This window comes from Thermobia domestica, chromosome 4, assembly GCF_964235325.1.
Source record: "Thermobia domestica chromosome 4, izTheDome1.hap1.1, whole genome shotgun sequence".
NCBI lineage: Eukaryota > Metazoa > Arthropoda > Insecta > Zygentoma > Lepismatidae > Thermobia > Thermobia domestica.
Genome location: NC_137457.1, coordinates 312901144 through 312919983, shown reverse-complemented (window position 1 = coordinate 312919983; position 18840 = coordinate 312901144). Strand labels below are relative to the sequence as shown.

Genomic DNA, 18840 nt, shown 5'->3' with positions numbered 1-18840 from the left:
TTTTCCCATGAAGACCAGTCCGTGTTCTTTCAACGAATTCATTGTAATCATTGTAGAATTTCAGAATTTCTGGACTCTCCAAAGGTGTCTGAAGCGAATTTGACTACAAATCGTTGTTCATATATGTCAGTAGTTTTCTTACCATTATAGTGAGACCTTCGTCTCCGTATTGCTTTAGAAATATTTGAAAGTGAAGTTTTTCTAGGGCAAGTGACAGAAGAGTATGTATTCTTTTGCATCTGTTAAAATGTATTCTCTTCAAAAAACCTGTAAGTGAACCACTAGCTAAAATATCACTTTCAACAAGAACTTTTTCAATACTTGATCTTTCTATTAAATAAGCAATAGCTCCAAACATGTTGGCGCGGCAGCCATAGTGATGACATCATTACTCGGATCCCCACACGGACAAAATTTTGAGAAAAACCTTTCTTAAGACTATAGACTATCTGAAATATTAAGCACTTAAAAAAAATTATGGTAAACTTGGGATAAATAACAGTGGTCTATGCGTTTTGATTTACATAATATTAGAGGTCAAGAATACAGCACCGTATGATAAATAAAATAGAATTACTCATTCAATTTCTAAGATATAGTAACGAAATGGATATCGTTGGAAAGCTTATATTCTGCTTTATTACGTTCTTTTCATATCGTTTTTTTTTTTCGTATCTATAATGGTTTCATAGTTATTTGCCAACAAATGTTTACAACAACGAGAAAGAAACTAAATTTTGAGCGAATCATTCGCCATATTTAAAGATGGCGGCAATATAAATATGGGGCAATGACACCAAATTTTAGACACGTTTGTTATCTTCAATTTGACGCAAGAACGAAGTTTCTACCTTCATTGAGTGGAAAGTTATTCTTAGTTAAAAATTGTGCTATGAATTCCGGTGGCAGCCATGTTGATGACGTCATTACTGACCCCCACCACTCACCAACGTTAAGAAAAGCCTTTCTGAAAACTGTAGGTTATGGATAATCTTAAGCACACAAGTTTATGGTAAATAGGGGTAAATAAAATGTGTTCTCTCTCTTGGTATAAAAGACATATATTCCTAACACAGTCAGAGATATAAAGATGGAAGAAAGACATATTCTTAACACAGTCAGAGATATAAAGATGGAAGGAAGATATTCTTAACACAGTCTGAGATATAAAGATGGAGGAAAGACATATTCTTAACAGTCTGAGATATAAAGATGGAAGGAAGATATTCTTAACACAGTCTGAGATATAGAGATGGAGGAAAGACATATTCTTAATACAGTCAGAGATATAAAGATGGAAGAAAGACATATTCTTAACACAGTCAGAGATATAAAGATGGAAGGAAGATATTCTTAACACAGTCAGAGACACAAAGATGGAAGAAAGACATATTCTTGCCACAGTCAGAGATATAAAGATGGAAGACAGACACATATTCTTAACACAGTCAGAGATATAAAGATGGAAGAAAGACATATATTTTTAACACAGTCAGAGATATGAAGATGGAAGACCTGATCACAACATTGCTGCACGTCTTGCAAATAAAAACAGAAATAAAACACTGAACTGCTGAACAAGGCGGTACTACTCATAAAAATAAATACTTTACATGCTACGTTTCAATCTTCTAACCAAGATCTTCATCAGGCATACACTAAATCAGTATACAATGCAACCATACTAATATAATTGCCACAAAAACCTACCTGCTCCCTCATTGTTCGGAGATATAAAGATGGAAGAAAGACATATACTCTTAATACAGTATTATTACAAAATTTATATGTCCACCTCTTCAAATAATACGATTTTTTAAAGGATTTTATACATAATTTATTTATTTTGCTATTGCTTCTTATCACTGTTTCACATGTATTACTACAAGTTTACTTCAAGTTTACTCATGATTGTTTTCTCTGGTTTTGTTCTTGTACTGTTTTCGCCTACATTCAGAGTATCACACTATCCAACTTAATTTTTGAAACTTCGAAAAAAAAATAGTCTGACCTAAAAAAAAATAGTATCTTCCTGTTTATATTCTGATACACTCTTAGTCCAATACAATGTAAGTTACTTTTAAATGTATTCTTTTTATGGGTAATTCTGTTACCGTAACCTATGGCAAATATACATATACAGTGTGGCCCAAAAGTAGGTATACAGTCCCGTACTGATCGGTCCTGACATTTTATATCATTTACTTGTTGTTATCCATACAGGTATTGACTTAGTTTCTTTCTTATCTATTCTTAATTTATTTTCACTTATACCTTAAGCTTGGAATAAACCAAAGCAAATAAATTCATTACTTTAATAAATTAAAATATCATACTTGATCGATGCTGGTCGTCTGTATACCTACTTTTGGGCCAATCTGTAGTTGAAACAAAGCGAAAAAAAAAGTTGTTAGACAGAGTAATGAAATACATAAATAACAAATACCACAAATATTTCTGCGTTTGTGAGACGTTTATAGGTACTACATGTCTATGGATGTAAAATTAGTAACCATCTGAATTATGTCAAATTCGACAAGAATTTTTCAATTTTAACAAAAATCATCCTTCTTCTTTTTCCCTTAAGATAAGGCGAAGTTGCGTAACAGTCCAAACAATTGTCAAACAACAATAAAATTGACAGTTAAGCTAGGTTGCCAAGCTGCAAGAATCTTGTAGCTGTCATTAAAAAAAAAAATCTTGCAACCCCACAATATTTCTCGACGTAAACATAGTTTTGAAAGGGACATGCAACATTTTCTTCCATCTTGCAAGAAGTGAAACCATGTGCAACTTTCTGGGTCGTCTTGCTTGCTACTTTCATTGACATAAAGAAAGAAAGAAAAAAAAAAGTTTTGCCGCTTCCGAAACGCCGGATTCTTTTGGACAGGGAGGGGAAGCACGTCAAAATACACGTTTTTAATGAGGAGGCTCACTCTTTGTCCAGTAGAGTGCAGTGCTGCATGATATCTTTCTTGCTTTCATAAAGTTGTACTGTGTAAACAGTAAATAGAAAGATAGAGTTGCAAAATTTTTAAATGACAACTACAAGACTCTTGCAGCATGACAACCTAGCTTTAGACAAAATGTCAAGCTTTTTTAAAAGAAAATCAGCAGAAACACTTTGAAAGAACTCTCTCCTATAGTGGTAGACAGACCATTACAATTGTTTCTAGCAAGAATAGATAATACAGCGCCAATTTTTTAAAATTAATTAGTTACACGTCAGAACCCTTTTCTTTTATTGACTATGTATTACATCAATGTAAAATTCGGCATTTGAATAATGTCCTTCTAAACGGCGCTGTCTGTTACATTATAACAGAGAAAGGGCTGAACCGTTCTAAATTAATTTTTGAGCATTGTTAGTACCTATCTTAAACGAGGATGTTGTACTTCATTTTGGTTAAAATGTGTATTCTAAGGGAAGAGACAGGTTTAATATTTCAATACAAGGATAGTCGAACATGATATGTACATATTTACAGAAAATACATTACAACCTTTTGAATTAAATTTAAAATACTTTCACTTCACTGGTGAAAAAGAAATATATCCTGCTAAATAAGGTTTTTTTATTATTATTTAAGCCATTATCAGCTTTTTCCAGCACATAGATCTCAGTGACCGATGACTGGAACAAAAAAATCAGAAAATGGCCGAAAAGAGATATTTCATGTTTAGCCGTCCTCGTATAAATTGAATTCATAAGGTTGAAAATCGCTTTCCTGTGAAAATGACATTTCATCTTTTACCATTCTCGCATTGAAGTATCGTTTGAAGAATATGCTTAACCATCTATACCTAAAACTTTTTAAAACTACTGTACAGCACAATCGTAATGACTTGACATTTGAAAACTGCAATGATTGCTCATCAAAAGGTTATTTATACATAGCTTAATGTTGGAGCTTATTTATCACAAGCATAAGAAGTTCGTACTCACCAACATGAACTTAATTCACTGTCGAAGGTAAAAAGAAAGTGGTTTAAAATAGGAACAGTAGGTAAAGAACTATAAAATATGGAAAATTTTGTACAGTTCAATTAGGAATTTGTTAAAATTATTTACAGTGTTCTGTCTGTTGTCGACTGAAATTATATGTTGGACCCGTCATATGATTTATAGTATCAGAGATGTTGCCAGATGTAATCTTTTTTATTACCATTTCTTCTCGTCGACAAGCTTTCGTAATATTCTGTTGAACTATTTGTACTATTAGCACTGTTCCTAGATAAAATGTGGATCCGAAATATCAGCAGTTCTACTAAATGAGTTCCACTGGTTACAAACTCCTTATGCTTCTTAATGAAAAGTTGCAGCACACTTTTCATGTTATTATACTATTATATAATCTATTTATATAAGAGATTATCTAAAAACTAACATTTTTCTCCAATATTGTGCTCTGTAACAGATTTTTCAGATACTTTTCAATTATCAAGTCATTGTCGTACAGCTGTACTTACTATTACAATTACAGGAATATTACATTATTCTCATCCAACATCACGGACAAGATAAACAGCATTTACATATTTAATAGTTGGTATTTGTATCTTATACACAAAGTTCTTTTGGGGGTGGTCTTGTGGGTATTTTTCCTAAGGTAAAAGTTGTTGACTCAAATTGCTGTCTTTCCTCTTCCGTCAAATCAGGAAGAGGAGTGTATACTGAATAGTCCTCAGGCATTCCGGACACACTGCTGTTTCCAAATGGAGACATCCCACTAGGTTGACTAGGAACCCCAAATGCACTACTTTGTTGTTGTGCAATGGAAGTGTTGTTAAAACCAAACTGATTGCCTCCAGCATCAGATCCTGTTCCAGCATTTAAAGGCGAGTTGCTTATTGATTGTGTCTGTCCAAATATATTATTGGTACCTTGTGAGAAAGGTGGAGGTGGCTGTTGTTGTTGGGGTAGCCCGTCACCACCAAACTGTGGCGAAATTTGGCCAAAATTTTGAACGCCGAAGACATTTTGGGCTTCCCCACTAGGTACACCACCAAACACAGATGACTGCATCCCTTGAGAGCTCTGACCTCCAAATACATTATTAGAAGACTGAGCTAGTAATGGTGACCTATTTGTGACTTGCTGCTCTGTACTGATGGAGCCAAAAACATTAGCTACTTGCCCTGCGTTAGGAGCTACACTACCACCAAATATACTCGACGACATATTATTTACATTATTACCGCCAAAGACACTACCACCACCCTGAGTATTCCCAAACACGTTTGTATTTTGATCAGAAGCACCGAACATATTTACTGGCTGACCAAATCCACCGGAAGTAGCACCTGCACCGCCAAATACATTCATCTGATTAGCTGCAGCAGCGTTGGAGGAGTCCAGATGAGACAATGAAAATCTGAAGTTGTTAGCTGCAGTTTGGGTCTGTGTTTGATTTCCGAAAGCTCCAAATCCTCCACTGCCGCCAAATACGGAATTTCCCGACGCTGCTGCTGAAGTTGATGAAGAACCACCGCCAAATATAGATCCTGCATTTGATACTTGACTGGGCCCGAACCCAGTAGATTGGAATGCAAAATTTGATGGTTGTACATAGTTCACTTTTTGTCCCCTCTGCAATTTTTCCTGCAAATAAGAAAAATAAAATTAGTGCCTAGCAGTAGCGGCTCGATACCATAATCTGAGGTAGTTCTGCACTGTTTATTTTTTGTACATTGGTATATTAAATTTCCAGTTTGCAGTAATTAATTATAAAACGTACACCAACCACCATAATTTTTACCACTCTAATCGTTATAAATGACAATTATAATTAAAATGTATATATATAAGTTTCAGAAGTCCTAAAAGGCAGAAGTCCTAAAAATATAGGCACTAGTCCTAAATTTTAGGACTTCTGCAGTTTAAGACTTCTGCCGTTTAGGACTTCTGCAGTTAGTGTTGTAAATAGAAAAAAAAACGGTTCCTATTTTTTCAGAAATTTACGTTTTTTTTTTAGAAAAAAAACATTGCCTCTCGTTTTTTTTCTAAATTTCGTTTTTTTTTTCAAATAGTCATTTGTAATGCATCTTACGTCAATTTAAGTATGAAATATTTTTATGTAGGTGTAATTACCGTAAAATGCAACATAAATTATACGCTAGATACTGATACGCTACAAATATTTTACAATTTACATGAATATCATACCTATTAACAATTCGGGTTTCAGCAGTTTTCATCAATATCAACTAAGAAATAAAAGTAGAAATGAAATTTTGTTTTTTAGTGAAAGCAGGTCTTTAATAAGTATGAAAATAATGTCACGAACAGTATCCAATAACTTGTCTAAAGGTAAAAACTAATACTAATTTGCCTAATAGTATTTTTCTAAATGTCATATATAAATAATTTGTCGACTAGATATATATGATATGCAGAGCCGGCTCTACCATATACGCAACACGTGCATTTGCGTGGAGCGGCAAGCTTGGATGGTCCGGCAAAATCTGTCATAAGTATATAGTAATATCCTATGTGATGTGGTAAACAAGCAATTCCACGCATCAATGTTTACAAACACCTCCACATGGTTCGGCAAGAGGATCTCCCACCAGAGGGACCTATAATCACATGCAGACGACGGCTTCTGGCCCCTCCCACGGAGCAGAAGACGACATCGAAGCAGCAGCGCCACCGCCACCCAAAGGACCCTATAAATTGGATGGACGAAGGCAACTCGATACCAGTTTTCTGGAGACCCTCCTTTAGTCTGCTACGGGACTCTTGGAGTAACCTAACCCCAGGCCTCTAGTCTGCTATGGGACTACGCCTATCCCATCTCCTGGCTTAGCCTGCTACGGGGCTCTGTCTGGGAATCCTAACCTCAGCCGCTTAGCCTGCTACGGGGCTCTGTTGGCCACTTAACCCGCCTCTGCTTGCTACGGGGCTCTGTTGGCCACTTAACCCGCCTCTGCTTGCTACGGAGCATTGGTTCCTTAATTCCACTCCTCTTAGCCTGCTACGGGGCTCTGTTGGAGATCCTGTCTGCGACCTTACGGTCAAAGACCACCTATAACTCACCTTGATTCTAGAGAGATCAATTTGTATAGTATTTTGTGAAAATACTTTTATAGAGGAAACTTTTTATAATAAAAACTGGTAGTGAGAGTCGATTCCGGACGCTCTTTTTATTAACTGCTCTACCCAAAGATCCTATATGAGACAAAGTTTTACAATATTATTTAAATTAAATATTTCTTGTTGGAAACAGACTTCATGAGGATGGTAGTTACATTTACTAAGCTGACCTTCTATTTGAATACTACATTCATAAATTAAGTTTAGGTTGCATTAGTTTAAGGCCACATGGACAATGCTAAAGCAAATGGTCGAATAAATCCGAGCACAAATTGCTTGATTGTTTCAAATGCAAGAATTCAATTCTCGAATAGTAGTGAATATCTGTTCCATGTAGTACGTTATCACAGTTTTGATATGAAACTAGTCTTGTTTTTGTCAAAAACAAGTTCCTTATCATTGAAGATAGAAAAAAAAGTTTTTTTTTTTTTTAAATGTTAGAAGATATAGAAGAAAAATCAAGAAATAAAGATAAAAGAGCTAGTTGCACTGGAATTGCAAACTAATACATTGAGATTGAAGCTCGATAATGAATTCTATAAAAAGGATTACCATCTTTTCTCTGCAGGTGTGTTTGCTTTATCTTTCACTAACATAATAGATTAATATTTAAAGAAAAATAAACAGACACGACGGGATTGCATTTTTAGTAAGTATTTAAGCCTTTCTGAGTGCAACTGCACTTACCCTTACCTTTGTTGTTCATGCTGGAGTAGCATACTTAAAATCATGACTTTTAAGATTTGTTCTTTCTGGAAAAAGGGGGAGGCGGCAAATTATGCCATTGCACGAGGCGACAAATTGACTAGGACCGGCCCTGATGATATGTATATAAAAGACATGAATATAGGATGACTCAATTTGAAGTAATGCAGGGTGTTTCAAAATTAATATAGGGCTTTGAAACTTTGTAGTATCTATTACAATTAACTTACAATTATAAATATTATATCAAATGAAAGAGCAACTCAAACAGTTTTGTACTCACGCATGTACATGCATTGTTTCTTCTGTCTGCCATTAGAAAGAGCAAGTAGCAAAGATGGAGACTAGAGAGCAGAAAGCTTTTTGTGTTTTAATAAAGACTGAATCTGTACAGTGCAACCGTCTGTGTGAAGAATATTAAGGAGAAGCTTGCAACTACGTCTTTATCGTTTGCAGTTGCTACAGGTCTAAATCCTACAGATTACGGTTTATGTGCCAATTTCGCAAGTGAAATATTGCTGCATAACAATGAAGATTTTCTGGATCGTGTCGTCTTCAGTGATAAATCGACCTTTCACCTAAGAGCTAATGTGAACACTCATAATGTTTGCATCTGGCAGTCAGCAAATCCTCAGGAGATAGTACAGTTGAAACGAGACTCCCCTAAATTGAATGTGTTTTGTGCCATATGGCAGAAACTTTATGGGCCTTTCTCGCCTATCGACTAGATGTGTGCCGTGTGACGAATGAATCTCACATCGATCACTTGTAGCGAAGACTGTTTGAGGTGCTCTTTTACTTGATGCATTGCTTATAATTGTACATAAAATGTAATAAGTACTACGAAGACTTAAAGCCCCAAAATTTATTTTGAAACACCCTGCATTTCTCACCAACAGTGTTGGAACTAAGATGTAAAAAGGAGAGAAAATTTTCCTTAAAGTTATTGTTTACAACGATATTATTATTAGTCGAGACTATAACTACAAAACAACATGAGTTAGTAGTCAAAAAATGTAATCAAATGTATACTCGGTGGTCCAGGTGGCCAAAGTGGCACACACGGGTGTGTCACTTGTTTAATCCGCTCCTGTGTGGACACTAATTAAGATATCGGGATATTATTCTTGCAAAATATGGCTGGACTAGTTTATCATATTAATTTCTTTTTCTTCTGGTGTCGAATTTCCTTCTCAAATTTCACTCCAGTCAAAAATTCGAGAATTTTCTAATTTCGAATTTCCTTTGCTTCTTTTTTCCCTGTAGCTTCCTTAGTTGTAGAAAGACATCCTTAAGACTTGCCAGGGAGATACCTCGGATGGATACCTAACTGTTGACATCAATTGGACGGGCCTGCGCGCAGTGTTGCCAATTAGGAAAATTTAAATTCTCCTATATTTGGGCAAAAAATTAGAAATTTTTGTTTATAAATCGGTATTTATACGTCCGAGTGCAAGTCAACTTACGCCAATCGAAATTTGTCCTTACCTAACAAACACAAGTACAGATCGTTACAATGGGGTAATTAGGGGGCGTACGTAAAATTCGTATTTAGGTTCTAACCCTTGATTTTTCTAGTTTTTGCCTACTTTTCTGTTTACCGTAATATATTTTTGGTAATTAGAAACTTTATTCCTCAAATATCGCCATCATACTTGTAGGATATATTAGTGGTGTACCAATGTTTAATTTAAGATAATTTGCGTCTGTCTGGTAGCAGTGTTGCCAGCTACAGAAAATTTTAATTCCAGATTTTAGGGGGAAATTTTGGAAAAAATATGTTTTGTCTCTATTATTTATCTCTTGTTGGCTATATTGGAACAAACGTACCAGTATCTGGAAGTCTCGTCTTTGCTCTACACAACGCACTATAGAAAGTTTCAATAGGATAATTAGGGGAAGTACAGTTGAGGTTTACAGTAGACCTTGTTCTCTAATTGGAAAGATAACTGATTTTTTTAAAGGTAGAATGAGATATTTTTTTATTGACATGCTTACTTTATTAGATATCGTCACAATACTTGTTGGATATATTAGAGGGATACCAAAGCTTATTTTAAGATAGTTTGTGTGTGTCTGATGGTAGTGTTGCCAGCTACAGAAAATTTTAATTCCAGATTTTAGGGGCAAATTTTGAAAAAAAATCCCTTTTTTTATTTATATTATTTCCTTCTTGTTGGCTACATTCGAACAAACGTACCAGTGTATAATAGCCTCATCCTTAGCCTACACAGCGCACCACAAAAAGCTTCACTAGAATAATTAGGGGAAGTACAGTTGAGATTTATAATAAACCATTTTCTGGAAATGGTAAGAAAATGGTGAATTTGTGAGGTAGAATAAGATTTTTTTTTAAATTTCATGCTTACTTTGTTATATATCGCCATGATACTTGTAGGATATATTCTTGGAGTACTACGGTTTATTTCCAGATAGTTTTCGTCTGTCTGATGGCAGCGTTTCCAGCCAAAACAATTAATTCCCACTATTAGGTGAAAATTCGGAAAAATTCCCTTTTCCCCTCTATTATTACCCTCTTACTGGCTACATTGAAACAAACGTACCACTACCTGAAAGCTTCCTCTTTGCCCTACAGAACGCACCATAAAAAGTTTCAATAGGATAATTAGAGAAGCTGTAGCTTCGGCATATTTGATTTTTGCTTCTGAGGCCTAAAAAGTGTCAAAATTTCATGTATATGACAGATTTTTTTTTCCCTCTTTGAATGGAAGCCAGCGACTTCAGGATTTCACTGTACCTTGTCAACACACCAAAGATTTGTTTAGGTGACTTGAACTCATATAGCAGCAGTGGTGCTAGATATAAAAAATTTTGAAATTCGGTTAGGGAATTTTTTGTAAATTTTCACCCCTACATTTCCCTCAATAATTTCCCACCCGTTGGCAACAATGCAATGCAACTTACACCAAAAAATACCCACTTCTATTTTCTAAAAAACAAGACCTTAACCATATCAATCAAATGAATAGTTTTTGAGCAATAAGTCACTAACTGAAAATGTAGGAAAACGCCAAAAATGACCTGGAGCCGAAAAGAATAATCGCACAATTTTGCTCGTATAGGTACAAAGAAACAAATGATTTGTAAGTTACGAGGGCTTCGACTCAAGTTCTGTTGATTATTTCAATAATCTGCCACATAAATCAATAAATAATAGTTGCCAGAAAAAAAAACAGACTTTTGAAAAAAAACATGAAAAAGAACGATGTTTTTTAATTGAAAAAAAAACTTCACAGAAAAAAACCGTTTTTTTACAACACTATCTGCAGTTTAGGACTTCTGCCGCGATATGATTTTTAGGACTTCTGCCTTTTAGGATTTATGCCTTTTTCATTCACTTGCTTTATTTGTGAAATTCGCCACCACCACACAACATTGGGACATGCAGCAACTATTTGGCAATAATGTTACGAACGAAGCTAATTCCAACAGTAACAGCTATATTTGTACTACTAAGATTATTATTATCACTGTATGTTCTGCACTTATACACGAGTTACATAATACAACCTATTTCATTCTAAGAATTAATTACATAATTAGTTAAGAAATTAGTTTCTTTCGAATGGAAATACGAGAATCCCAAGACAAATTCCTAAAACAAAAATAAATAAATAAAAAATAAAAAAAATGTTTAAAAAGCATATTTTACCAGACTTCTGAAACCAAGCAAACATTCAGAATTGCAATATATACTATGTGGAGCGTATTTTATTAAGAGTAGGACAAAAATCTACCAAAGTTTACTTAATTAGGACAAAAGCTCACTAGACATTTCACGAGTGAACATTAAATACCAACTGTATACATAAAGAACGCAGTAAATTTAAAATTGAACAAAGAACATTTATTATGCAATACAGTGGGTGACATTCATAAGTCCTAAACGGCACAAGTCCTAAAACTATAGGCACTAGACCTAAATTTTAGGTCCTGTGCCATTTTTGCAGAAATTACTACATTGTTATTTAGGGGTGCGACCTGCAAATTTTTCTGTAGCACTCTGTAGTAAGTAGTTGCACAATACCAATATGAACGTATTTAATTCCAACGGTAACAACTATGTTAGTAACACTAAAATTATTATTAATAATGATAACGAGTAAGAGTAGTTAATTACGAGTATGACAAATATTTGCTACAGAAAGACTTCTGTACAAGAAATATATATGTAAAAATAATTTACTTCAAAACAACACAAGGGAAACAAAATTTATGACGTACATAACTAATACACAATATTATGTTACTAATATGAGGTCAATGGTGTGGAAATAGAGAAAAACAGACATTATGAAAGATCTGGGAATCACATTTGGTAGGAAGTTAAAATTTTGTCAACATAGAAATATATCATGGAAAGAGCAAGAAAGGACAGTAGGCTTCATTTATTTATTTATTTATTATTTCAGAACGATAGAATATGTATTTATACAAATAACTTGTAAGAACTAAGGCTCTGTAATATGAAACAGTATATCTAAAACTTTGACTAACAGATTGACAGTATTCTTCTTACGTACGCGATGGTAGCGCCACAAGAGATTTTTAGGACTTCTGCACTTTCGGACTTCTGCCATTTAGGACTTCTGCCTTTTAAGACTTCTGCAGTTTAGGACTTGTGCCGCGAAATGATTTTTAGGACTTCTGCCTTTTAGGACTTGTGCCATTTAGGACTTGTGCCGCGAAATAATTTTTAGGACTTGTGCATTTTAGGTCTAATGCCGTTTAGGTCTTGTGCCTTTTAGGACTTCTGCCGTTTAGGACTTCTGCCGCGTCCCCTTTCGGGCGAGCTTCAGCCCGATAGCTGCCTCCTAAATACGCCATTGTTTTGTACAACAAACTTTAAAAATACCATATCCATATCGTAAGAAACACTGTTTTCAGATACCATAAAAATTTCGGATTCACGTAATGTCTACAGGCAGAAATTCCTACTACTGAATTATAGATATTTTATCGTTTGTAAATGAAGTCCACCCGATGTGCCTTCTGCTGTACAAAATGTCCTATTACTCTTTCATTCAAGTTCGGCATGGTGGATATGAAAATCACGCTCGATTGATAAGGCAGCCAAAGCATTGAGTCTTTCCTGGCATATTGTGCTTCTCAAACATGTTTTAACCATTTTAAAATTAGATAAGTAACGTTCTGCTTCACCTATTGTCATTGGTGTAGTTAGAAGAATTTCCAAGAGTTCTATGCTTTCCTTAAAATTGTTACACAAACTGTGTTTGTTCAGAAAATTTGCACAAACTCGAACATGGAATACTATTATTTTCAAAGCGCACAACAATTACACTGAAGACCTTTATCAAAAGCAAGAGAAGCGCCTCGTGTACTGTACATCACGTCGTGTGTCTTCGGCTTCTTCGGAAGTATTCGTGAGTTCTGAGCTGCTGGAAGTGCAGCTCTAGTAAATCCTATCTAAGAAACAAGGAAAACGTAATGCAGTGCGGCTGGTGAATATCTTGGTCTCAATGCTAAAGCATAGGGCAATCCGTGCACAGTTCTTGCAATATTATTAAGCTTCAGAATGTGTTTCTAGTAATTCTACGCTATGTAGCATATCCAGCAGTACAATTTCAGGACACTATTGGACCAAATATTATCATTACATGTTATTACCTTGATTAAATTAAACACAATTCAACTCAATTAAAAATATATTTATTCCACTAAAATGGCTGGTAGTTCTGCAGCACTTATAGACAAGCCGCCCCTGGTGCCTAGTTTTTATATTATACACAGATTGCAGCACAATTAAGCAATTCTAAGTCATGGTGCCACATACCTTTCATTTTGCTAACTCTTTATGATGGGAAACTGAATAATAACGGAAGTGACATCACGGCAGTGACTCTTACCATGGTGCTTCAATTGCGTAATGTGAAACCACAAAAATAAATAAATAAACGAATAACACAATGCAAGCACGCTGCACTTTGCACCTATTATGGAAACAAATCAAACATAATATTTGATTTAGGATGAATCACTAAAATAAGTATACTCATTACTCAAATCACAAGAAATGAATTTATATGACTTGACGTACTGCATATGCGTGGGTGATTCAGAAAGTAATGCCTCCAAGTCCACTACTTGGCCAATAGTACTGCAAAAATTCTAAACTGTTTATCATTAAGGTTAGTGTAAAGGGACAGGTTTTGCTGATAGATGTCACTATAGTTTTCGTATCTCTCCCATGTATTTTTTACCTTTCACGAAAATTTACAATTTATTTTACAAATTTCAACGTAGAAACTTCAAATTTTTAGAAAAGGGACTTCATAAACTACTAAAGGGAACAATCCGTGCCGATTTTTTATTTAGAATTTTCTTCATTGTTGAAACAGTTCCATTGTTAAAGGTTTAGATATCCATTTCAACAATCAAGCCATTTCAACAATGAAGAAAATTTTTAATAAAAAATCGGCACGGATTATTGCCGTCGATAGATTATGAAGTTACTTTTCTAAAAATTTGAAGTCTGTAGGTTGAAATTTGTAACAGAAATCGTGAATTTTCATGAAAGGTAAAAAAAATACATGGAAGAGATACGAAGATTGTACTGCCATCTATCGACAAAACTTGTCCCTTTAAACTAACCTTAATGCACTGATGTTGAAACTACAGAATGTCATTTATTCCACCTTTCCTATCTCTTCTCGTTCCAGAGTAATGAAGCAATACAAGGTATCCATTGAATTTCTGACTGCGGAAGGTTGTGCGCCTAGGAACATTCATCGCCGGCGACGAGTCATGGATACACCATTACGACCCGGAAACGAAGAGTCAGTCGATGGAGTACCACCACACGTCTTCTTCTTCGCCAAAAATTTCAAAGTTGTCCCATCCGCTGGCAAGGTGTTGTTAACATTCTGCCTCATCCTGTCTATAGTCCGGACCTTGCGCCCTGTGACTTTGGGCTTTTTTCCCCCCAAACTTAAGGATCACCTTAAGGGCCAACGCTTCAGTTGTGACGCAGAGGTGGAAGCAGCAGTTCGGCAATAGTGTCGCCACCAGCCACCCCAATTTTTCGTCGACGGCATCAAAAATCTTGTTTCGCGTTGGCGCAAGTGTGTTGCCCGTAATGGGGACTATGTTGAAAAATGATACCACCACTTGTAGCTGACATTGCTGTATCTATCAAACAGAAATAAAGGTATCACTTTGGAGCCATTACTTTCTGAATCACCCTCGTATGATTTACTTTGTTGAAGTTTCTCAATTGTATATATTTGTTGCCATGAAGTGCTTGTTCATTATATACAGGGTGTCCCAAAAGTTACCGAACCCGATGTTTAAGACCGTATAACTAAAAAAAAAAAAAAAAAAACTAAATGGAATGAGAAGAAACGCTCTTTATAACAGAAAGACCTATATATTGAGAAAATTTTGAGACACAAATATGTTTCTTGCTATGCATGATTTAATAATAAACATTAAAAATGTTGCCAGGGTCGGATTTTTTTTTTTTTTTATTTTTAATCGATTACACTGAATCACAGAAGTCATAGCCGTAATTTTTTCAACATTTCTCAATACTACCGTACAATCTGGATGCCCATATATTGAATTTGACAGAAAAAGTACGTTGATGAATTCTTGCAAACGTTGCACACGTGTATTATTGAGTTATTCCCAAAATCCATGTTTTTTACAATAATACGAACCACGCTGGCAACAGTGCTGCTGTCAAGTGTCACTGACAGATGGGTTTGACCTCTAGCTAGCAAACTAAGGCACTTTTAATGAAAAAGGAGAAAATCGACGTTTTACAATCTCAGAGCTTTCCGATGAATTTCCACAAATTTCAAGGACTGTGTTATATGAAGTAGTGAAGTGGTTTGGATCTCAGCACTTTGGTGATGACGAGGAGCTGAAAGATGAGGTCACAGGCTGGCTGAAGGCACAGGCAAGAGAGTTTTATGCTAATTAAATTTTTAAGCTAGTGCAGAGATATGATAAGTGCTTGAATGTTCATGGAAACTATGTTGAAAAAGAGAGCAAAGAAGTAGTTTTCAGATGTATATAATAAATTTTTCTTATTTATTTTGGTGTTTCTTTCTTTTAACCAATCGGAGGTTACTTTCCGAACGACCCTCGTAAATATACATCCTATGACTTCCATAAGAAAATCTCATTTGTTTGAGTTTAACATCTCTTTCTTAGCACTGAGGATACCTGGAGCATGAAGTTACAACTCCCGCTCTTCCGTCACGGACCGAATGCAAGTCTCCCACACTAAAAGAAATAATGTCATGAGACAATCCCTAACTTCCACTTTAAAACGAATTGAATACAATTTACTTACTATAATAGACAAGATCTCTTCATTTGGTTTCTTAACGTAACTTCTTCTTGCAGATGCTGCTTCTTGTAACTGCTTCACTTTCTTTTCCTGAAATTAAAAATAAATAAATCAATCAATCAATCAAAATACATATTAATTCATAATTATTAATTGAAGTTATAGAGTTGAGTTGATTTTGAGTTTAGCGTCCCTTTCAGCAGCGAGGCTATATGAGACGGGACCAACTGATTAACGTGGAATCCGAACCACATGAGCTCCCGCCGGGAATCGAACCCGGGTCTCCCACCCACAGGCGCATACGCTAACCGCTTAGCCTCGAATGAGCTGTTTGAAGTTATAGAGTATGCATCAATAAACACCACTATTTCAATCTACACAAAGATCTTCTTCGGGATGATTTACTCTTTTAAGCTGGAAAACAATTACTGTAGTCACATTCTTTAGTTTTACTTTTTGTGTTGTCTTATAAGGAAAATTAAGATTCTTTCTTAGACAATTAAATCAAGCTAAGAATGTATTACCAATGATATAACTGAGGGTATTTCTGGATACTGTAGTGTCTGAATTATCTATGTACGAAGCCACAAAAAGTAAATTCACAGAATGTGAGTTAAGATTTTTTTCCTCATATGTCATATTTACCTTTATATGGCCTTCGTTCTGTCTTTGATATTACCTCTCTATGGCCTATGGAACCCGGAGGTTCAATGCAGCATTCACAAAAGCTTTCCATCGACTTCTATCCTTAGCCAATTGGATCCAGTTTCTACTTTCTATTCCTAGTTCTGCGAAATCCATCTTTATATTGTCCTCCAATCTGCGCCTAGGTCTTCCTAATGGTCGTTTTTCGATTGAAATTCCAGTTAAAACTTGGAAAGCGTTCCTACTTTCTTCCATTGTGGCTACAAAACCTACCCACCTTAGCCTCCTAGATTTGCTGACCCTAACAATGTTTGATAAACTGTATAAATTATGTAGTTCCTCATTATGAAGTTTCCTCCATTCCCCATTCGCGTTCCTCTTGGGTCCGAATATTCGTCTCAAGATCTTGTTCTCAAATACTTTCAGTCTATGTTCTGGCATGATTATCGTTTATATATTTTAACCTTCAAATTCCTCGATAGGATTCGCGACGACAAAAGATTTTGAACTGGAAAGAGTAAATTAAAGTTACTAGTTTAAAAGAGTAAATTGATCTCGACGAAGATCGCCGTATGTATTGAAATAGTGGTGTCTATTAATGTATAACAAGAAAAGAACAGCGGTACAAAGATGAATATAGCATTTCTTATATATACTCATTCAGTTCAGGTAACTCTTAAATAATTATAAAATTAATATTTACTTTTAAAAAAATTACAATATAACTTTGCTTTATTTCCAAAATTGTTAAATTGTATATTGACCGTAGAATGTAATGGGAGAAGATTCAACTCAGAATCAGGAAAAGTAGATAAACAAAGAAAGGTATTTAACATCTCAAAAAGAAAGCAAATGCAAACGAATACGTAGATGCAACATGCAGAAATCTAAGTGTATTCATGGAATGCCGAGTAGAATCCACGAGTTGCCGAAATTTAACTGACTAATACATCTTGAGCAAAGATGAAGGTGAAAAATCTCAACTTCGGAGGAAAACAAACCACAAATGAAGTAGGATAATGGAACACAAAACAATAACCCCACATAATAAGAGATTGAAAAGAGAGATTGGGAGCGTCAAGATTGAGGAGTAAGATTGAGACGACCCTTGAACCAGTCTTCGCTTTACCACTACGACTTACGGCAAGGCTACTCTGGTTGGAGACAAGTCTGGGAGCAGAGAGTCTACAGGTTAGATCCAAGACAGCATCACTACGAATCCAGGAGTCCAAGTGACTCTACACCAGAAATTATAGAACGAGAGACATCCAACTATATTGATAGAGAAGGGTCATCGCTGCCGAAACATCCTAAAGTATACTGAAGAAAGACAACAAATTGCAGGTGAGTTTTGACTCATATGTTATTTCAGTGAAGAAATTCTGTGGATTCTCTTTCACAAAATTTGACACATCTACGCATGAATTAACAAAACAAAATTAAAACTCAAAACCTTAATTTAAGAATCTCGGTTTATGCCGCTCACAACGGAGTGTAACTGGAATTCACTTCCTCGTATCGGTATCAATTTCAAATTTTTATTGTTCCTTACGCGATCCACGTACATACCAGTAACAAAAAACGAAAATGTAAAATCACGTGCATAAAACTTAAAAGCATATTCGAATGTGAAATGGTGTAAGGTTGGTACTTCTAAAGTACTGTACAATTTTGGAAGACAAGTACACCACTTAGGATCCCTCTTCTTGTATTTAAATGCACAAATGGAGATCTCAGACAGGAGGTTGGTCATTTATTCACTTAGGAACTAGTATGTGCTCTATCCAAAAATACATGTTTCAGAATCCTAAGGTACTCACGCAACAATTTTTATGGAGATAGTTGGAGAGTACTTTATATCATAGGCCCGTAGTCAAACTCCCTCTATAAAAATTGTTGTGGAAGCACCTTAGGATTCTGAAACACGCATTTATGGATAGGGCACATACTAGTTCCTAAGTGAAGTCTTGACCCGACCAAGGTAGGTCCCATAGTTTTAGAGCTATGAACCCTTAAAATTCATTTTTTCATGATTTCGGCAGCCTATAACACGTAA

The 18840-nt window shown here is 35.3% G+C and overlaps 1 protein-coding gene across 1 annotated transcript in view; it reads right to left on the bottom strand.

Annotated features, from left to right (window-relative positions):
• Nucleotides 1-1812: 1812 nt before the first annotated feature.
• The window catches only part of LOC145684327 (uncharacterized), a 44703-nt gene continuing 27675 nt past the window's right edge, over nucleotides 1813-18840 (bottom strand). The window contains exons 4-5 of the mRNA XM_081756526.1: nucleotides 16143-16229; nucleotides 1813-5602 (exon numbers count right to left, since the gene is read on the bottom strand). Coding sequence (XP_081612652.1) covers nucleotides 4562-5602; nucleotides 16143-16229 — 1128 coding nt within the window. The 3' untranslated portion in view covers nucleotides 1813-4561. The remainder of the gene's footprint in view (nucleotides 5603-16142; nucleotides 16230-18840) is intronic.